A 22,134-nucleotide genomic window follows, 5' to 3' on the forward strand; every position below is an offset into this window, starting at 1 on the left:
GAGACCACAAGCCAGCCGAGCCAAGGGTGACTCAGTCTCTCCCGCCCATGGGAACCAGCATTTTGAGAACTGAAACCTTAATTTTAAAAACGCCAAGAACGTTATTTTTGAAGACTGTATGTAACGGGGCTCTTCAAAGTCTGCCAGGCATATGGTTTTGATGTTAAGCCTCGAAGGTGTGATTCCTCAAGGCCTCCTCCTGTGTAGCCGTGTTCTTGAGGTACGCCTCAGCGTCGTTGAACTTAGCACAGCAAACGGGGATTCTGTGTGGGCCTCCAGGCCCGTCCCTGCCAGGCCACGGGGACGATGGAAGAACATTTCCTTGGGCAAAGCTCATGCTCACACTCATGCCTGCTCCCTGCCTTGTAGAAATTCCTCTCTCGGACCAGTCGTGGAGAAGGTTTCACTGGACATACTTCATTTTAAAAGATGATTCTTGAAAAAAAACAAAACTTACTCTCAGACCCTGATCAGCAGCTTCCCTCCCCAATTTAGAAAGCAGCCAGAGGCTGCAAACCCACGTGCCGTTGGGGCTGATCAGGAAAAGCTGGGCCATCGGCCACAGCAGGGGGAGCAGATGGCCGGGGGGGGGGGCGGCCACTCTGCACTTTACCTTCAATGAACCAAGTGTTTTCTCAGAGTGTAAATATAGTGTATTTGCTCCCTTTGTTTGAAAGCATCCTGTGTGTTCTGGAGGGGTTCATTTCCAGGTGCCCCGTGACCCTGGAGGTGCGGGCATGCCCGCACACGCCGGTCGTGGGCGTTGCTCTTCAGCTCTCCAGGTCGATGCAGTCCTTGAGGACTTTCTGCAGGAGCTCAGATTTACCCATCTTTTTATACCGTTAGTGTGGACAAACGCCCTGCAGTTTGGATGGGTTTTTTTTTCGCCTTATTTTTGCAGAGAGCGTTTAAAAGACTTGACCTGCTAAAAATGATGCGTTTTTGGTGCCCAGCTGGTAAAGAGGAGACCGTGCGTGAGCTAGAAGTATGTTTACAGGAGGGGCAGGAGACGTTCACGGAAACCCCTCTGTCCTTTTGCTGGTGCATTTTCTCTGTGTTTTGTGAAAAAGCAGGAGATTGGTAACTACTCCTGAATGACCCCACCCTCCTCCTCCAGTGAGAATCCTACGGACCTTGGCCTTCTGTGCGATATTGAAGGAAAATACACCACAGGGACTGTGAGCACTCGGCGCTCGCCTGTGCTGGATGTGTCCTGTGCCTAGGCCACAACGTCCTGTCTGGTTTTGTTTCTCTTTCTTCCCCGAAACCCACACCTGGCCTCAGGTTAACGAAAGGCCTTGCTTTTCCATCTTTTTTTTTTTTTAAGACTTTTTTATTTGACCCAGAGAGAGAGCACGAGCACAAGCAGGGGGAGAGGCAGAGGGAGAGGGAAAAGCAGACTCCTCGCTGAGCCAGGAGCCCGCTTCAGGGCTCGGTCCCAGGACCCTGGGATCATGACCTGACCTGGAGGCAGACGCTTCACTGACTGAGCCACCCAGGCGCCCCTTGCTTTTCCATCTTGCAGCTTTGACGCCAGGTTTGAGTTGGAGCATCTGAGAAGACCCCAGTTGCTTTGCTTGTTCTCAGGCTCGTGGCAGAATGAGCAGGGTGGCCTGGAGTGGCCCTGTTGGTTGTGGAATGCCGGGGGGGCCTGCCTGGGGGGCGGCGCTCCATGACCCGTGTCCATGCGATCAGAGTGCGTGTCTACACCCCGGGGACTGTTTATTCCAATCACGACTCTGTGATTCCAGATACTGAGGGTCATTCCGCATGTCTGCGGCCCCCGCTAGCTTGGGGAGACCTGCACCAGTGCCCACCCAGCAGCAAGCTTGAGAAGAGCGATGGTTGCCAAGTGTAGGGGCAAATATTAAACACCTTACGTGTTCTGAATAATTTATTTGGGTTGATGTTTAAAATATTGCTTGACTTGAATTTTTTTTTAAGAATCTGGAAAAAATATAAGGAAATAGGAAGTTTCCATATGGAATGAGTAGCATGATTTTGGGAGTTAAATGTTTTCTTTTACAATGACATCCACGATCCAAAAGGAGGGGAAGGTGGTGGGACAGGCCATGGCCCCACCTCTGCTGACGGCCCCTCCGCCGAGCCCGCATGCTGTGGTGGGGCCCGCTGACTGCGAGCAGGAACCGTGGGTACCGCGTGTGTGTTTTCCAGGCCCGGCGCTGGGAGAAGTGCTGCCCCACCTTGTGCCCATCCTCAGGAGCTGCCTCCAGCCGGCCAGAGACCCACAGATGCGCCTAAGGCTCTTCTCCTCCCTGTCGCGGGTGCTGCTGAGCGCAAAGCAGACCGTCGACTCCCAGGGGTAGGTCTGCCCGACCTCCGGCCTCTGCGGGGTGCTCTCAGGCCGGAGCTGGGTCACCCCTGGGCTCTGGCGCCGGCCACCCTCCCTGGGTAGACAGACGGCTCTGGCAATGAGCGCCCACCTGGACAGACACGAAGTCAAAGTCATTTTCATGTGGCCATTAAAATTCCATCAAATGGAAGAGGTTTTAGGGAACGTTAACTATTAATGGTTTATACATTAGGTGTTCTCAGTTTTAAAAGCCTTTCAAACCTAACAAAGAATGGATTGACTCACCATTGGTGGATAAAGCGTTAGAAGAACCTTCTGTCCACGCAAACACGTGAAGGGCCTCCAACGTGACGGCTCTGCAGTGAGGGAGAGGAGACCGGGATGCTGGCGGGAGGGAAGGGGGCGACCTGAATCCACAGCAGGGCCGAGGCCTGTCCAGAGCAGAGCTGGGTGCCAGGGGATGGCAGGGTGGGGAGGCGTGTGGGTCCCTGTCCCCTCAGAAGGAGCATGTGTGTCAGGAGCGGCGTCCTGCCGTGTCACTAGCGTGCTGGGACGCATGCTGTGAGCCCTGCCAGCCCATCGAATTGCAGGGAATTCTGTGTCCTGCTCGTCGGCACGAACTCCGAGCCTGCAGGGGCCATAAAAACAAAGTGCCGCCCTGGGCAGAGCTCCACGTGGATGAGCCGCAAGGGTGTGAGGGCACGGGTCGGCTGGCACCCCGGAGCCTGTGCTCCCCTGTGTCCTTGCAAGGGGCCTGAGCAACCCCCAGGCAGGGGGAGGCCTGGGGGTTCCTTGCTGACCCTCTACTACCAGAGCGTGTCCACCGGCCGCCTGCAGGTCCCGCTCAGAGGCGGCAGAGGGCAGGTGCTGAGAGGGCTGCCCTGGGCCCTCGATCTCATGAATATCTGACAGTGATGAGATGGGGCTTCTCAGTGTGAGGAGGTGCTGTTTTGGGGGCCACCTCCATGGATGGGGCTGCTCCTCCCACAGCGCCCCAAGCATGGGCCCTGGGCGCCATCCCCAGGCACATGGCCTCTGCTCTCCAGGGCGTCTGTGGACATGCGACAGGCCTTGTTGGCCACCACCTCAGCCCCGTCTGCTCCTCGAGGTTGACTGAGGACTGGGGAAGGGGTGGTAGGAGGTCTGTCTGCAGAGCTGCCCATGAAGGTGGCCGGGGCTGAGGAGTACGCACCCGTGGTCTCCTTGGGCGGTGTCCTCATTCCAGCAGGGGCCCACCTGCAAACCCTTGTGCAACTTCCCATGCACAGGAGGCACCATTCCAAAAAGTCAGGTGCTGGGTCTTCCTCCGCGATGTGTCGTTGCTTCCAGCGTGGGTTCTGACCAACCCGGGTTGCACGTGGGGCCTGCCTGGTGCCCCACGGCCGAGTGGCAGTTGGGCCAGTGCTCAGTGCTCCACTTTTCCAGCCACTTTACCTAGACGCCTCGGAGGTCGGCACTGGGGGTTAGGTCTTTCTAAAGAGACCTCTTGTGAATCACTTTGCAAGAAACAGCAGCTCTTTGCATAAAGGTTAAAGCTCATGAAAAACCTAATCCGTGTGTGTGTGGGTGTGCGTGTGGGTGTGTGCACGCACGTGTGTGTAAATGGTTCAGGCCATAGTCCCTCACTCACCTGCGTCGCTGGTTCTGGGATGCCCCCTGCTGGAAGCCAGCAGGAGGAGCCTCCCGCAGAAGGGAGGGTCAGCGGGGGACGAGGCCCGGGACAGACCAGAGGGACGGCCGCAGGACGCAGCGAGCAGCCAGGGCCTCGCCCTGGAGGCTTTACCTTTTCAGCATCTAAGACCAGCTGGTATTTGGGATGGGAGCCATCTTTGAAATACGCTTTGGAATAATGTTCAGAAATAAGTTGATGGATTCTTTGTTGACCGAAACGTGTTTCGATGTAACGGTGGAGGCGCAGTGGGATTTGGGAGGACGCTCCAGTGTTCCTCTGTGCGGCTTTTAACGGGGTGCTCAGCGTGCGGCCCCATGCCGGCCAGGCCGACTGGGACGTGGGGGTTTACCATTGAGACGACGCGCCCTGACTGCTGGCTTTCAAGCCCCGGGTGCAGACCTGCGGTGCCTTCCCCGTGGGTGGAGGGGCATGTGCCCACGGGGGACGGTTGGGGGCAGTGTGTGTAGGATGGACACACATGCAAGTGACTTTGCTGGCCTGGTCACCTCACACCTCTGCTTTCAGAGGCAGGAGGAGGGACAGGCGAAGCCCCTACAGCGGAGGGATGGGGGCACCCTGGAGGCTCAGAACCTGCGCTGGGCCCAGCAGAGGCCAGGAGGAGCCCAAAAGGCTGTCCGCTCCCCCGCAGGGCTCTCCCTGCCCCGCAGGGCGCCTGCGCCAGGGAAGCCGAGGCCCGCTGGTTCTGGCTCGCTCCTCTTCACCTGTGCTCTGTGTTTCCGCCCCAGGCAGTTTCACCACTATCTCAACACTGTGGCGAGAGACATCTTGGTCCCCAACCTGCGGTGGCACGCGGGGAAGACCGCTGCAGCCGTCCGCACGGCAGCTGTGTCCTGCCTCTGGGCGCTCCTCAGCAGCGACGTCCTGTCGGAGAAGCAGGTGGGGCTCCCAGGGGCACCTGCCGCAGGAGGGGTGCACACGCATGCAGCTGCCAGACCCCGCGTTCCGCAGCCCGTGGAGGGGCGGGAGCCTGGGGGCCGCGGGCCAGTGTGTCCCACAGGCAGCAGCTTGTGTTCAATCATCGGGGGCTTTCCTGGGCTTACATGCTGCGTGTTGCTTTTGCAGAGCACAGAGTGTAACCACAGGACCCTCCCCGAGTTGGGCAGATCTCGGGGTTTCTGTGCTGCTGTCAGGGAAGCGGGACAGCAGTTTGAAGGCCTTGCAGTCACTGTGCTCAGCCCCACGTCTGCACACCGTGGCCAGGGCCTTGCCTGGCTCCACTTCCTGCTACACTGAACCGCCCCGATCCGAGTTACTGCGTCCCCCAAGTCTCGTTGGACACAGTAGACACCGTGCTAGTAAGCAGCAGACTGTGTAGGGTCTGTGTTTCTCTAAGACTGTGAACAATGGAGTTATCAACTCACCAAGTTAAGCAAATTGTTCAAGTCATCTAGATTTTAAAATCAAGGTTCAGGTTTTCTTATGTAAAAATTTCAGGATGGTATTCCAGACTCCTTTCTGTTTGTATGAGAGCCGGGCTCCTTCCGTGACGGGCAGGGTGCACACAGCGCATCCCTAGCAGTGTCCTCACCGGGCCCGGGCCCGTCACCAATCCCTCATGTCCTCTCGTTGCAGATCCGGGAAGTGCAGGAGACGCTGATGCCGGACATTCTAACCACCCTGGAGGAAGACTCTCAGATGACTCGATTAATTTCGTGCCAAATCATTAGCAGATTTCTGAAAACCTCCAGTGGTGTGGCTGATCCAGATAAGTTCATCAAGATTTACCCTGGTAGGACGTTTTTCTTTGTTTCTTTTATAGGGAAACTAGAAATTGCTCCTTTGACTCCTGGTCAGGTTGGTGCTGAGTCCCAGCGTGGCCGTGACGGATGAACCGTCTGTGGGTAGATAGCATAGCACAGAAAATAGGGCGGCCTGGGCCCGGGAATTGGGGTGCAGCCCCGCCACATGGCAGGGGTCCCATGGTGCGAGGGCGGGCACCCAGCCATGCCTGAAATCCCGCGTCTCCGCCCTTCTGGAGCCCAAGCACCAGGCGAGTGTCAGATGTCAGATGCAGGAGCAGAGTAGCAGATGCAGAGAGTCCCTAAAACACCAGGAAAACCCAGCAGGAAGAGGGATGTCAGGTACCCCCATCGCCAGAGGGGAGATATGAATTCTAGAACCCACCTCCAAGTTCAAACAGAAATGCAAACGGGAACCAAGATGCGACCAAGAAAGAGCCCAGGAGACCTTCTCAAAGGCCGCGCAGAGACTCCAGGGAGGGACCCTGTGGAGACGCAGGAGTGGGGTTGGCGCTGGCTGGGGCTGCAGTGTCTGGACACACCCATGGCTCTCGATTCCTACGCCCGACCACGGCCACGCAGCTGAGCCTCGGCACCTGTCCCTTCCCCGGGCCGCAGCAGGTAGTGATTCTAAAAGGGGGTCATAAGAATTCCTGAAAATGAGATTCAAAGCGGGCCCACTGGTGCATGAGACCAAACATGGGAGAGGGCGGACTCCGTGAGAGGAAGATGCGCATCTGCGGGGAGAGGCTTGGGCTGTGCACACAGAGCTCCAGAACAAGGGACTGATGGACGGACGGCCAACATCAGAAGAGGTGGTGGCCCGGAATGTTCCGGAATTGCAGACCATGCATCTTGATGAAACCTGGAGTCAAAGTCCCCTTTCCCACGCATTCTTACAAGTTAGGTTTTGCTTTTGTGTTTATTTCTGTCGCGACAACTGATGACCTCTGTACTCCTCTGTCTATGAGCAAATCCAACCGGCGTTTGATTTGTGGACTGTCTGGACTTGTTGGGATTTTGCTCACTTTTTAAAACAAAGCCAGGGGAAAGATGACTCGTTTGGGGGCATTTGGGGTTAAGTCCAGAAGGATTTCCTCAGGGGCTCCGTTATTTTGCGGCACCCAGCTCGTGCTCTTGGAAGCGGTGTGTTTGCAGAAGTATGGCCGCGTGGCCGAGGAGGGCAGATGTGCCCTAAGACCTCCCATGACTTGGATGCACGCGCCCGGCACAGGCCCCACGTGAGCCACCTGTCTTCCCGAGCCAGCTGTTGCCCTTGATGGCTGACACCCGACGATCCCAGAAGTGAACTTCCAGGCCATCTCTTCTACTTAAAACAAGAGGGTTAGGAGTCAGCATCACAGGAAAACGCACCACCCCAACGTTGGCCCGTGCCGGCAGGAGTGTGCACAAGGGAGGGATCCCTCCAGAGACGCAGTGATGGTGTGCTCGCTGGCCGTCCCAGGACTGCGTGAGGTGGTGCTGGCCACGCCCCCTCGGTCTCTACAGTTTGCTTCCATGAGGCCCAGAACCCTTAGGAAAGAGCACCTCCCACGAGTTAATGCCCATCGGGAAGCCAAGGGCCACGTGCTGAGAGCAGAACAGCGCAAGCCCGAGGCCCTGTGTGCCTGCGTCCAGGGGACAGGCCTCCCGCCAAGTGGGGCCGCTGCCCTGCTCCCCACCGATGTCCACCTCCTGCCGCGCTCACTGAGTCTCCAGAGACACCCAGCCACAGGGCCAGAGGTTTCTTGTAGTTTGGGTGAGAAAAATGTACGTTTGATAAAAACCTCACCCGTCAACAGTGAGAGTTTCTACCCACAGGAGAGATGATTACTGTTTTCAGCAGCCAGGTGGTCTGGCCCCAGAGCTCAGCAGAAACAAAACTGATGCAGGTGCTGGCTGTCACCTCGCCAGGCCCTGAACTCTGTCCCTAGAGCCCGCAGTGTTGGGGGGAGGGCCATCTGCACGTCAAGGGGCCAGGGCAGCCAGGTGTCCATGATGCCCGTGGTGACAGACTCTGAGCATCTCGGAGCTACAGAGGGCCCGGGGCTGCCTCGCAGGTGAGGAGACAGGTACAGAGCAGCTTGGGCCTGCCTACACGCACGGCAGGCGCAGGGCCAGGCACTCTGCTGCCCACCCTGGCCAGTGTCTACCCTCTGGCCAGTGCAGTCAAGGGGTCCCAGGACTCCGGGAGCTGCCCCTAGCCCCTTGCATGTGAGCACCAGTCTCCCCACAGGATGTGGGTTTCCCGGGGCCCAAGGGTGAGTATCCACTGCTGTGGGGTCAGGTCCCTGCTCCGGTCTCTGTCTCACTGTCCTGTCTGGCCCTGTCTCCAGAGCTCCTGAAGCGTCTGGATGACGTTTCCCACGAAGTGAGGCTAGCAGCCAGCTCCGCCTTGGTCGCATGGCTGGCGTGTATCCAGAACGACGACGGGAAGTCCTACTACCAAAGCAACATTCAGTTCCTGTACAGAGAGCTCCTCGTGTACCTCGATGACCCGGAGGGCGCGGTCCAGGACGCGGTGTTAGGTAGGTATGGTGTGACGTGTGCTTGGCTCTGAGACCTGTCTTGAGTGCATGGAACTCGTCTCTTCAAGCACAGGGCAGCAGGTCCATGGCCTTGGGATCCCTTTGGACCGTCAGGGCCGACCCAAGGGCTGGGTGCCTGAATGTGCTTGTGGGGTACAGCCTGTGATATTTGCCATGATAGAAAGTAAAGTTGAGGGGTGCCTGGGTGGCTCAGTCACTTAAGTGTCTGCCTCAACTCAGGTCATGTCTCAGGGTCCTGGGACAGAGTCCCACATCGGGCTCCCTGCTCAGCGGGGGAGCCTACTTCTCCCTCTGCCCCTCACCCCACTCAGTGCTCTCACTTGCTTACGCACTCTCTTTCTGAAACAAATAAATAAAATCTTTAAAAAAATAATTGAAGTTGAGAAAAATCTTAGACATGTATTAATTTGTTTAGAGTACCCCTTTTATATTAACATAAATGACATGTGGTTTTGAAAGATACATTTTCCAAAACAAAATAACGAGCAAGAAGAACGGCGTTGTTTTACTTCTTTGTGAATCTCGTTGAAAGACAGCTAGGTGGGCACAGCTTCTGTGTTCTGGAGGCCGTGGTGTGTCGTTGGGTGAAGGACGTGAAGGAAATCTGGCCTCAAGCAGGTACGCAGCTGGAAGAGAGAGGCGCCGTTTCAGGTAGTTTTGGGCATGCTTTGCTACTGCCCCACACTGGACAGGCAGTCGTCCCCCAGAGGCTACCTGGAGGGCAGACCCCGGCGATCGATGTTCACACCCGATGGTCTGTCCTGCATGTCGGCCGGGTCCAGAAGTCACGCTGGTCAGCGTGGAGCTCAGAACAGTCTTGGGAAGAAAAGCTTCAGGAAGCTGTCTAGCTCACGGTGGCAGAAGCAAGTTCCTGTACTCGCAGTTGCTGCCGGAAAGTCACAAACGCTGTCGCTGGACTGATTTCTGAGCAGAGGGTCTGCTGGGTGCCCGAGTATGTCTGTGCAGTTTGTCCCGTTCTTTGTCGGTTGGTCATTCTTTGCGGGAAAAGTGTCGTCCTGGGACCGAGGCACACCCCTGCCCTGACCCGCCACCGCCCAGGATGCTCAGAAGGTGGGCCCAGCTGCCCCGGGGAGCACGGCTTCAGTGTCATCCCTGCAGCAGCCACAGAAAGCGTAATGCGAAGACGTAGACGTAAAACGGCAATCAACAGATCTTAGAGTGCAAGTGTAAAAAATACACATATAACCCAAAAGAAGTCAAGGAACGAGGACAAGAAGAACACAGAAACAGGGACCAACAGGAAACAAACTGACCAAATCCAGCCTCAGCTGCAGTCTCCTGGAATGTTAATGAGCCGAACGTTCCAGTTAAAAGGCAGGTGTTGTCAAGTCAATAAAAAAATCACGACTTAACTCTGAATTAATGAATTAAGTTAGAAGTTGGGTGCCGGAGGACTGACCTAATAAAGGAATTTTTGCTGCTTTGTTGAGGACGTTCTCGAGGGAACTTGCGGGCGGCGGGGCGGCGGGAGGCTCGTGGACCCCAGGGCCGCCCCGCCCTTGCTTCGTGCGGCTCCGGGAGCAGATGCCGTGCCTGGTGGCGTCGTGGACACAGCTGTGACTCCCAAACCCGAGGGCCTGCAGGACCCCCCAGGGACCCTCGCGCACACAGAGCCGCCACCTCAGGCCGTCGCAGGCGGGAGTGGGTGACCGTGCGGCCCGTTCGGACAGCTGGGCATTCTTCTCCGGGCACCAGCAGCTGGAGGACACACAGGTGTCCTGGCTCAGCTCCGCAGCCGTCCCCAGGGCATGTGTGGGGTCTGGCCTACTCGGCCAAGTTCTCACAGACCCCACACCTTGCTCTCCTCTCTCCTTCCTCTCCAGCGAGAGAAGTGATGAGTTTGTCCATCTCCGAATCCCCGTAGCCTGCGGCGGGTTCCCACCAGGGGGCAGTGTGTGCACCGCTCATCCTCTGCCTTCCAGACGCACGAGGACTCAGGTGACGCAGTCATGGCGGCAGGCCGACCGCACTGCTCCTCTCTTGCAGCCTCTGCCCCTGCACTGCTCCCTCGGGGTGCTCACGGCAACTGCAGCCTCGCACACATCCTGCCCCCTTGCTGTCCTGTCTCAGTAGCCAGCCAGCCGTGTTTGGAGTCCTGCATGGACACGCCCCAAATGCCCCAGTCTCTCCTCGCCAGCAGACCAGGGGGGTGTCTCCCAGATGACTGGCTCTCCTCTTCTGTGCTCCCCTCGACCCCTCATGCCTCCTGGGCCTCCTGCCTGATGACCTTGCTCTGTCCCACTGACAAGCTCCTGCGTGCCCTCTCACCCCTCAAAGCCACGCCCGTCATGGTGCCCATGAGCCTTGCTGCCAAAGGCAGCCTGCTGCTCGGGTCTCTCCTGCACCTGCGTGCACTCCACAGGACCGCTGGTCACCGCCTCCGTCCTGTGGCCTCCAGGATGCCCTGGCTCCTGGTTTCCTCCTGTCCATCTGGCCGCTGCTTCTCTCTGCACTCGCTGTCTTGGTGACCTCTTCTCCTCTCTGACTTCAGATGCCACCCACGTGCTGGCGACTCCCAGACTGAAGTCCAGGGCAGATGTCTGCCCCCAAACTCTATACACACACGTGCCCAGACCTCAGAGGGCACACGGGTCTGCCGGGCATGGAGGCCGTAGCATGCAGACCAAGCCGGGATGGCGCCCCCATTCGCCGACCCTGCTCCTCCTGCTCCCCCTGCTCCCCCTGCTCTGTCTCAGTGGCTACCAACGGCCATGCCGTCCTCCTTGTGTCTGAGGGCAGGAACCTCCTGAGTCTGCTTGCCTGCGTCTGCCAGAGTCACCCTGCAAGATGGCGTGGATGACACCAGTCCTTGGCCCACGGTGCCCGCCAGCTCCTTTCCCACCCAGAGTTCAGCTGCCGCCAGCCCAGTTACCGCAACGATCACCAGTAACAACACTGTGGTTTCCTTCTTCATTCTGATTCTTATCTGCTGCCCCCAGACTAAAATGTGAAAGGATCCACAGGATGGATTTTTCTGCCTGGCACGTAGTAGGCTTGCAATGGGTGTTTGTTGACTGAATCAGCATCAGTAAATGTGATAAGAAAATTGATCGTCTTTGTAAGCCAGTTTACCTGCTAACACAAAAATTGTTTCTAAAGCCAAAATGCCACACGGTCATCACCCTCGGGGATTTTGAAAGATTTTCATGATCCACTAACAACTCCAAGAACATTCTTTTTTTAAGTTCTTTTTGTCCACACTGTGATTATTGTGTACTATTGGGTACTGCATCAGATGAATTTAAAATGCTGTAATAACTTTCAGGGTGGTTTTCGTGCCACAGCTAAACTGAAGGGAAGGTACAGAAGTTTCCCACATACCTGCTCCCCCCACACATGCAGCATCCCTCCCCACAGGTGGTGCATTTATCAGCACTGATGACCCACGGACACGTCAGCACCACCCAGAGTCCACGGTTCACAGGAGGGCCACTGTGGGTGCTGAGCCTTCTGTGTGTGTGCACGAAGGTATGACATGGATCCTCCATGACAGAGTCGCACAGAGTGGTCTCACTGCCCTCTGTGCTCAGCCTGATCGTCTCGAACCCCACCCCCCACCCCGACAGCCTCTGGTCTTTCACCATCGCCACAGTTGGGCCTTTTCCATAATGTCATAGAGTTCAAATCCTGCAGCATGAAGCCTTTTCAGATTGGGGTTTTTTTTCACTTACTAATACACACCAAAGGTGCTTACATGTCTTTTCACAGCTTGCTAGCTCATTTCTTCTTAGCACTGGTTAGTAATCCATTGACTAGATGGACCACAGATCATCCATCCACTGTTGAAGGACATGAAACTTTGGCAACTATGGAAAAAGCTGCTATGTGTATATGGATGCAAGTTTTTGTGTGGACCTAAGTTTTCAGCTCCTTTGGGTAAATACCAAGTAGCACGGTTGCTAAATCGTGTGGTGAGACTGTATTTAGTTTAGTAAGAAACTTCCGAACCGTCTTCCGAAGTGGCCGCCCCATCTTGCACTGCCACCAGCAGCCCGCTGCTCTGCTTCCTCTCCAGCATGTGCTGGAGACGGTGTTGTGGATTTGGCCGTTCTAACAGGTGTGTGGCTGTGTCTCCTTGTTGTTTTGATCTACACTTCCCTGAGGACACTCGAGGTGGAGCGTCTTCTCAGATGTGTTTGCCCTCTGTATCTCTTCCTTGGTGAGGTGCCGTTAAGGTTTCCGGCACATTTCTTACTTGCATTGTTTTCATATTGTTTAGCTTTTGGAGCTTTTTGTATATTTTGGATAACAGTCCTTTATCAGATGTGTCTTGTTAATATTTTCTCCCGGTGTGTGGCTTGTCTTCTCAGTCTCTTGATACAGCTTTTTGCAGAGTAGAAATTTTTAATTTTAATGACATGCAGCTTATCGGTTATTTCTTTTGTGGATCGTACCTTTGGTGTTGTGTCTAAAGTCATCACCAGAGTCTCCGGCTGCAGGCCAGTGGGGAGCATGGCAGGGTCTCCGAGCGGAGAGAAGGAGAAGGGGCTGCCGGCGGTAATAGCCCATGAGAGCTTGTCGAGAGAACTTAGAGAAATGCTGGCAATTTCAAGAAATCAAAAGTTGTTGCGTGATAAGGAAAAGCAGGTCCTGGAGTTGTTAATTCACAGAGATGGGGAATTTCAAGAACTGATGAAATTGGCTCTTAATCAGGGATGCAAGTTTTAGAAAAGGAAGTGGAGAAGAGAGAGTGATATTCAGCAACTACAAAAACAGCTAAAGGAAGCAGAACAAATACTGGCTACAGTGTTTACCAAGAAAAACACACATCAATAGAAAAGGCAAGAAAAGGTGCCATCTCCTCTGAAGAAATAATTAAGGATTCACAAGTCATGCTGTGTGTGTCCCGCTGACCTGGGTCCCAGGGGACCTACAGAGACCACACCTGGCGGATTTAGAGAGAAGTGGATTATTGGGTCAGATAAACAACCCTTCCACTAATGGCGTAAACGGTCGTTTACCAGGGACGCATGGCAGTCAAGTGACCTAAGTAAATGTCATCGCCACACCCAGCGTCACTGGTTCTCTCTCGAATTCTCTTCCGGGATCCTGTCGTTCTTGCAGTTTCATATGTCAGGAGTTAATTTTTGGGAAGGATGGAAAGTCTGTGTCTAGATCCTTCCTTCCCTCCCTCCCTCTCCCTCTCTCTCTCTCTTCCTTCATGCGGGCATCCACTTGTTCCAGATTATTTACTGAAAAGGCTGCCTACTCCCCTGTGTCGCCACTGCTGTTACCAAAGATCAGAGGACCGTTCATCTGCGTCCACCATGGGTCTGCATCGTCCATGCGTCTGCGTCGTCCTTGCGTCTGCATTGACCGTGCGTCTGCATCTGGGCTCTCTGTTCTGGTCTGTCAATCTATTTGTTCTTTGAACAAGACCATACTGTCTGTTACTCTGGCTTTATGGAAAGTCTTAAGTCAGATTGTGTCGGGCCTCCAACTTTTCTCCTTCAGGGCTGCACTGGCTATTCTGGGACTTTGGCCTCTAGATACAGACTTTAGATTGAGTTGGTCAGTATCAATCTGGGATTTTGATTGTGATTGCCTTAAATCTACAGATCAAGTTGGGGAGAACTGGCATCGTGACAATATTGACTTCCTATCCATGAACATGGGCTCTCTCCATTTATTATGTTTTATTTTCTTTTATTTATATATTACCTTTGTTTTATTTGCACATTACCTTTTCCTTTTTTTTAAGGTTTTATTTATTCGTTTGAGAGAGAGAGAGCAAGCGCAGGGGGAGCAGCAGGAAGAGGGAGAGGAAGAAGCAAACTCCCTGCTGAGCAGGGAGCCCGATGCAGGACTCGATCCCAGGACCCTGAGATCATGACCTGAGCTGAAGGCAGACACTTAACCGACTGAGCCACCCAGGCGCCCCAATCATGTGATTTTCTTTTTCAGCCTATTGATGTGATGGATTATATTAATTGATTTTTAAATATTGGACTAGCCTTGTGCACCTGGGATAAACCCCACTTGGTGTTCATGCATAATTCTTTTTATACATTGTTGGATCCTATTTGCTACTATTTTGTTGAGGATTTTTGTATCTATGTTCATGAGAGATAATGGTCTGTAGTTTTCTTGTAATGTCATTGTCTGGTTTTGTACTAGGGTCATGCTGGCCTCGTAGAGTGAGTCAGGAAGCTTCCATCTTCTGGAATAGAGTGTGGAGAATTGGTATAATTTCTTCCTGAAAGTTTGGTAGAATTTACCAGTGGACCCATCTGGGGCTGGTGCTTTCTGTTTTGTGAGGTTATTAATTATTGATTCCATTTCTTTGATAGATATAGGTCATCTGTTCTTGTGTGTCTTTCCAGGGATCAGCCCACCTCATCGGGGTCCTCACGTCTGTGGCCCACGACTTGTTCAGAGGACCAGCTTTTGGTTTTGTTGATTTTCTCTATTGATTTCCTGCTTCAATTTCACTGATTTCCACTCTAATTCTTTTTTTTTTTTAATTCTTATTTATTTATTTGACACAGAGAGAGAGAGACAGCGAGAGAGGGAACACAAGCCGGGGGCGTGGGAGAGGGAGAAGCAGGCTCCTGGCTGAGCAGGGAGCCCGATGCGGGGCTCAATCCCAGGACCCTGGGATCATGACCTGAGCCGAAGGCAGACGCTTAATGACTGAGCCACCCAGGCACCCCTCCACTCTAATTCTTATCCTTTTCTTCTGTTCACCTTGGATTTGTCTTTCTTTTTCTAGTTTCCTAAGGTAGAAACTTAAGGTAATGATTTTTAGCTCTTTTCTCACATATGCACTCAATGCTGTAAATTCCCCTCCAAGCACTGTTTTCACTGCATCCCACAAATTTTGGTTGTGTTTTCCTTTTCATTCAGTTCAAAATGATCTTTAGTTTCTTTTCAGATTTCTTCTTTGACCATTGCATTATTTAGAAATGTGTTGTTTAATCTCCAGATATTTGGGAATTTTCCAGTTGATCACGTATTGATTTCTGGTTTCACTCCATTACGGTCTGAGAGCAGACATTGTAGGACTTTTGTTTTTTAAATTTGTTATGGTGTTTTTCATGGGCCAGAACGTGGCCCATCTGGTGAGTGTGCCAGGGGAGCTTGAGAAGAGTGTGTATTCGGTTGCTATTGGACGAAGGCGTCTGCAGATCTCTGTCGTAGCCCCTGACGGATGGTGCTGTGGAGGTCGGCCACGTCCTCGCTGACCTTCCACCTGCAGATCTGTCCACTCTGATAGCAGGTGTGGAAGTCTCAGCTACAGTGTGGATTCATCTGCTTCTCCTGCAGTCCTGTCCGTTTGGCCTCGTGTAGTTTGGTCCTCTGTTATTAGGCACGTGCGTATTAAGGATCCATATGTCTTTTCCAAGAACGGACTCTTCCTCATTGGGTCACACGCAGCCTCTGAGTCCTGGATAACTTGCCTCACTTTGCAGTCTGCTCTGTTTCTAGCTGTTTTAACTGGAATGTGCAGCTTACTCCCATAAGCAGCAGTTGGTTTACTATTGATTCCTGGTGTTTGAAGGGTGTGTTGCTGTTTTACAGAGGTCCTCAAAGCAGGCAGCGTTCTGTTCCCTGAGCTCCTGGTGAGAGAGACCGAGGCAGTCGTCCACAAACACCGCTCTCCCGCCCACTGCCAACAGCTTCTGCAGCACCTGCAGGCCCTGCCGCCAGCCCAGTGAGCGCAGACGGCGGAGCCTGGAGCGAGACCCAGCTCCCGTCCTTCCCCGGTCTGGAGTGTGTGGCCTTCAGACCTCACAGCACGGCACCTGTTAGTCAACAGCCTGAGACCTTCACGAGCAAGACTTTGATAGCAAGAATGTATTCCCTAAGAAATGTGCCCGGGATTCTCAGACGGATCTCGAGCCCGGGAGTTTCTGAAATAATGTTCACTGTGTGGCTTCTGTACCTTTAGCTTTTATTTACGCCATGACAGATCTCCCAAACATCTATAGGTAATTGAAATTAAAACTAAGTGGGATCTGCTGACACTGGCAGCCAAATCAGCCTGTTTGTTTGTTTCAAAGCTACATGCACCTGCTGCGCCCTTGAGTTAGGATTTATGTTTGTGCAAATGCCCACCCCACCAAGATTATTTTGTGAAGCAAAAGCTGTTAAAAAGAAGTTCATTCTTTCCTTGGGTTGTGTCTACTGAAACTTAGTATCACAGTGAACAGAATAAAAGGAACTTGAAATTTTTATCAATTAAATTTTTGCTGTTTAAAATACCCCTGGAACTCAAAATGTTATATGGATACATTCGGTTACAATGTTTTTTTCTTATCTCAGTAATGCGAACAATGTTGAAAATAGAATATTTAATCAGATATAATTTTGGTTGCTCTCTTATAAGTAGGAGTAAAGTAAAATTGGATTTTATTCTCTAGCACTTTCTACACCCAAGTGCCTAAAAAACTTCATTTTAAATGGGTATTATTTCCATAAGCCAAATATTTGTGTTAACACAGGGGGCGGGGAATATTGTATTTTCTAACAACCAAATATTAACATTTGTGCTTAAGTGTTTGAAAATGTAATTAAAAATATTTATTATAATGTCTTGTACGCCTGTCTTAATGTGGTTGGTAGTTAATTGACATTTTTAGATTTGCTAATTTTTCCCTTAATCTCACAGTGATCCCGGAGGCTCCCCACCTGCTCAGTGTAGTGCCCTTTCTGGGCGCCAGGTGGCAGGCGCTCCAAACCCCATTAGGAGGGCGGCCGCGGGAGATCCTGGCTTTTTGGTTGGGGACAGCAGGCCTGCACTAAGAGGTGGGATCCGAATCTGCACCACAGACTTGGGTTACTGCCTCCCAGGCCCCATCCGCTTTCCCACCCCAGAAAGCCTCCCAAGCTGTGACGGGGTGTCAGCCCGTCCTGTGATCAACCGCAGCTGCAGGGGGCTTAGGATGCCCTCAGGGACATCACCCACCAGTTCCCCGATTGCCCCTTATACCCTCTGCTGTTTCCTTCCTCAGCATCACCTGGAAACCTGTGAGGAATGCAAATTATGGGGCCTCAGCCCAGATCTGCAGTGGATCCAGTGGCCAGACCTCCAGGGGACTGATCCCCTAAATTGTGAGGACCCTGCCTTGAGCACCATGCATTTTCATGTCCAGCAAGAGCTCCAGCTTCCATCTTTGATCAGCCACGAAGGGTCACGGGAACCAAACAGAGGCGGCAGACAACTCGGCTGGAGGTCACACACACAAGGCAGGCGTGGTTGGACACTGGGATCGCTGCCAAAGAAAGATGAGCATGGCATTCCAGTTTCTGGACGTCTCTAAGGGGACGTATTCAGAGCATCACAGTGAATCAGTGCCGCCTGGCATGGTGTCAACAGGTAGGTGTGTTCAGAGAAAGACAAAGGTTAGTCATCTAAACACCTGAGAACCAATGCGTCCCTCTTAATTTTTTTTTTTAATTCTTGGGATGCCTCGGTGGCTCAGTCGGTTGGGCATCTGCCTTCGGCTCAGGTCATGATCCCAGGGTCCTGGGATCGAGCCCCGCATCGGGATCCCTGCTCGGCGGGGAGTCTGCTTCTCCCTCTGCCCCTCCCCCCAGCTCGTGCTCTCTCTCCCTCTCGCTCAAATAAATAAAAATAAAATCTTAAAAATTTTTTTTACTTCTTGTCCACACTCCTCAATTAAATCAGCAACTATTTGTGGAGCCCTAACTTTCCTGTACATGTGGAGAACAGGGACGTGTAAAATGTAGCCCGAGAGTTTACGGTATTACTGAGATGTACTTACATACTGTGACAGTCAGCCTGCTAAGTGTACAGTTGGGTGAGTTTTAGCAAATTTTCAGAGCTGTTTTAGAACACTTGTGTCCACCAGAGAGCGACCCAGGGCCAGGTGCAGCTGATCCCTGCCCGCGTTCCCAGCCGAGCAACCACTGAGCCGCTTCTGTCTCTAACCTGATGTCTGTTCTAGATGCTTCATGTGCATGGGATCACGTCTGTGGTCTTCGGTGTCTGGTTTTTTCTCGTAGCACAAAGTTTTTGAGGTGATTTATTTATTCATGCCGAGTTCAGGGGTCAGCAATCCCTTTCTGTCAAGGGCCAGATAATAAACATTTTAGGCTTTGAGGTCTCAACTCTGTTTTCCGTTCACCCGTTGATGGGCATTTAGGTTGAGGCCATTGTGAATAAAACTGCTCTGGGCTTTGTGACATGTGTGGGCACGTTTCCATTGTCTTAGGTGGGTTCCTCAGAGCAGAACTGCTAGGGCATATTTGATACGTGTTTGTAGCCCCTGATGGATTGATTGCTGTTTTTAACTGCTTTATTGAAGGATGCTTGCCCTACAGTTCACTGCACCCATTTAAGGCGCGCAGTTTGACAAGTTCTGACACGTGTGCACCCACGAACCTCTCCGCCCCAAAGGTTCTTCCTGCCCTCTCCCGCAGCCCCACCCCACCCCCTCCAGGCAACTCTGGTCTGGTTTGGTCACCACAGAGTATGCCCTGCACATTTTGGACTTTCACAGCACGTGTTTTCGGCTTGGCTTTTTGGTCTTCTTTCATGCGGCACAATTATTTTGAGACGTATCCACATTGTAGCACCCATGGGTGGTGGCGCATTCCTTTTTGTTGCTGAGCGGCATTCCACTGGGTGCCCACACTGCAACCCTGATGCGTGTTGGCTCCTAGCTCCTGGCTACCACAGAGAAGCTTCTCACAACATGGGAGTACAAGTATCTGTATGGACATAGACTTTCATTTCTCCCAGGGGAACATCAAGGAGGGGAATGGCAATCACACTAGATTCTATTTAAGTTTTTAAGAAACTGTCAAACTATTTTCTAGAGTGAGGTACCATTTCATATACCCAGCAGCACCATAGGACAGTCCTGGTTCCTCTCATTTTTGCCAACATTTGACACATTGGCCTTTTTAGTTTTAGCCATTGTAATAGGCATGTCGTGGTATTTAAATATGGTTTTAGTTTGCATTTCCTTTATGTCTAATGATGTTGAGTATTTTTTCATGTGCTTACTGGCCATCTGTAGCTCTTCATTGGTGAAATATCTTAAAATCTCTTGCCCATTTTTTAAAGATTTATTTATTTTGAGGGGCGCCTGGATGGCTCAGTTGGTTAAGCGTCTGCCTTCGGCTCAGGTCATGATCCCGGGGTCCTGGGATCGAGCCCCGCGTCGGGCTCCCTGCTCCGCGGGAAGCCTGCTTCTCCCTCCCCCACTCCCCCTGCTTGTGTTCCCTCTCTCTGTGTGTCTCTGTAAAATAAATAAATAAAATCTTTAGAAAAAAAAATATTTTGAGAGACAGAGCTCATGCACACTCGCAAGCAGGGGGAAGGGAAGAGGCAGAGGGGAGAGAGAATCCCAAGCAGACTCCTTGTTGAGTGCAGAGACAGACGTGGGGCTGGATCTCACGACCCTGAGATCGTGACCTGAGTCAAAACCAAGTCAGTCGCTCACCCAAGCCACCCACGTGCCCCACCCTTGTCCATTTTTTTTAAAATCAGGTTTTCTATTGAATATGAGTTGTTCCCATATTCTAGATACAAGTGCTTTATCATCTATGATATGCAAATATTGTCTCTCATCATGGAGCTTGTTTTTCACTTTTTTTTAAGATTTCATTTTTAAGTAATCTCTACACCCAGCATGGGGCTCAAGATCACAACCCGGAGATCAAGGGTTGCACCCTCCACCAACTGAGCCAACTGAAAACAGGTACTCCTGTTTTCACTCTTTAACAAGGTTTCTTGAAGAACAAAAGTTTTTAGTTTAGAAGGAACTTATCAGTGTCTTCTTTTATTATGCTTTTGGTATTATATCTAAGAAATATTCGCTTTAAACCGAAGTTTCACTTCCTAAATCTTAAGCTCAAAAAGTTATTTTCATAAAGATGATTCCTCTATTTGCTGTACCTACACCATAGTTCAAAGGCGAGGTTTACTTCCTTTGAAAATCTCCTTTCTGTGATCTAACTGAAAATATGAGATCCCTCTGGGGTGAGTTCGTTGAAAATAAAACCCCTACCTTTTAATAACCAGAGACAGCCCCCTATGTGCCAGTATGGGATGATCTTTAAAATACATTAATAATCATAAACAAGGAACACAACGCTAGGGGCGCCTGGGTGGCTCAGTCGTTAAGCGTCTGCCTTCGGCTCAGGTCATGATCTCAGGGTCCTGGGATCAAGCCCCGCATCGGGCTCCCTGCTCGGCGGGAAGCCTGCTTCTCCCTCTCATACTCCCCCTGCTTGTGTTCCTCTCCGCTGTCTGTCAAGTAAGTAAATAAAATATTAAAAAAAAAAAAAAGAAAAAGCATAACGCTGTATAGGAAGGATGAACCAGACGTAAAAGGAGGAAAGAGGTAGCAGCCGCTGATTTGCTCTTACGCGGATACACTTTTTCTGGAAGGGTACAGGAGAAACTACGGTGGTGGCCTCTGGGGAGAGGACCTGCACACTGGTGGTTTTAGCTCCTAGGTCAGCACACCTGTTTCCTCTGTGGAGAACAGGGCCCTGTTCCAGGCAAGGATATTCAGGATGTTTATCAAGAAGCTGTTTTGTTGAGAAATGAAAATGTGCGAATGTCCGTAGCAGCTGCGTTCCAGCCCCAAACGTCCATCAACAGTTAGGAATGGATAAGCAAGCTGTCCACTCGACAGAACAGCGCGCCCCAACGAGAGCAGACCCTGATGCGCACTGAGGGCATGGCTCTCCCGGCCATCCGCTGCCTTAAGGAGGCCAGGGTTTCAGTGGGAGTGCAGGGTTCTAGAACAGGCAAAGCAGATCCACGAGGGCTGTTCCACTCTCTCCTCTACTTGTGTATGTCTGAATTTTGTGTGCTTTTTCATAATTGAAAGTGTTGAAACTTTAGAACAATCTCGGGATGAGCCTGGAGGCAGAAGCTAAGACTAAGTGCTCTCGGGGGCTGCCTCTCCTCCAAGCCAGAGCAGGAAGCGGGGTGTCCCCTTACACAGACCCGCCTGTCCACTGCCAGTTGTCTTACAACCAGCTTGGAAAATTAAGTTTTCTCTAAAGATAAATCTTTCTTCCCGACTTTTCCCCATTTTCCAGGACTCTCCAAATACCCACTGTCATCTAGACGTCCAGTCATTGCCTGTGTGATAGAAGACATAAGAGAAACGATTACTGAAGGTTACTTGGGGTGGTGGGCTATGGATAGCTTGTTTTCCTGGCTTTGAGTCATTTAGAATTTTTTTTTTTAAAGATTTTATTTATTTATTTCAGAGAGAGAGCACATGAGAGGGGGGAGGGTCAGAGGGAGAAGCAGACTCCCCGCTGAGCAGGGAGCCCGATGCGGGACTCGATCCCGGGACTCCAGGATCATGACCTGAGCCGAAGGCAGTCGCTTAACTGACTGAGCCACCCAGGCACCTGAGTCATTTAGAATTTTAAAATCATTTTCAGAGGCCATGGGCAGCGCTATTGTGGATGACAACTGGGATCTCAGAGGGAGGCCGCCAAGTCCCCAGCCTGCCCAGCACCAGCCTCCACTCAGACGTGCCTTTGACCTAGGCTTGTCCTTGGCCTTGTCCCCAGGGTCCTGAGCCTCTCCTGTGACTCTTCTATAAGCAAAGGATGATTTCAGGAGCTGGCTTGGACACTGAGGCCTGGACCCTGTGCCAAGGACAAGGGCACTCGCTGATTTGTTCTTAGGCATCTGGGCAGGGTTTTCTGGTCTCGGAAAGTGTAATCTGAAGAGACACGAGGGTGCCTGTTGTTGCGGAACAAGTGTAACCGTAGACAGAAGGATCTTGTAGAAGTCTAGGTGTTGTCTTCCTCTAGGACTGTTAGTTTCTTTGTATTTCTGTTCTTCAGAATGTGAGTTTACAGTCTTGGCTAAGA

General features: G+C 52.1%; 1 protein-coding gene across 1 annotated transcript in view; it reads left to right on the forward strand.

Moving 5' to 3' along the window:
- Positions 1-16,848, forward strand: part of DNAAF5 (dynein axonemal assembly factor 5) — a 48,334-nt gene extending 31,486 nt beyond the window's left edge. Inside the window, exons 9-14 of the mRNA XM_034988205.1 lie at positions 2,176-2,323; positions 4,733-4,883; positions 5,580-5,736; positions 8,083-8,274; positions 11,674-11,784; positions 15,838-16,848. Coding sequence (XP_034844096.1) covers positions 2,176-2,323; positions 4,733-4,883; positions 5,580-5,736; positions 8,083-8,274; positions 11,674-11,784; positions 15,838-15,974 — 896 coding nt within the window. The 3' untranslated portion in view covers positions 15,975-16,848. The remainder of the gene's footprint in view (positions 1-2,175; positions 2,324-4,732; positions 4,884-5,579; positions 5,737-8,082; positions 8,275-11,673; positions 11,785-15,837) is intronic.
- The last annotated feature ends 5,286 nt before the right edge of the window (positions 16,849-22,134 follow it).

The sequence above is a fragment of the Mirounga leonina genome, unplaced genomic scaffold (assembly GCF_011800145.1).
Source record: "Mirounga leonina isolate KUSES-001 unplaced genomic scaffold, KU_Mleo_1.0 Mir_454, whole genome shotgun sequence".
NCBI lineage: Eukaryota > Metazoa > Chordata > Mammalia > Carnivora > Phocidae > Mirounga > Mirounga leonina.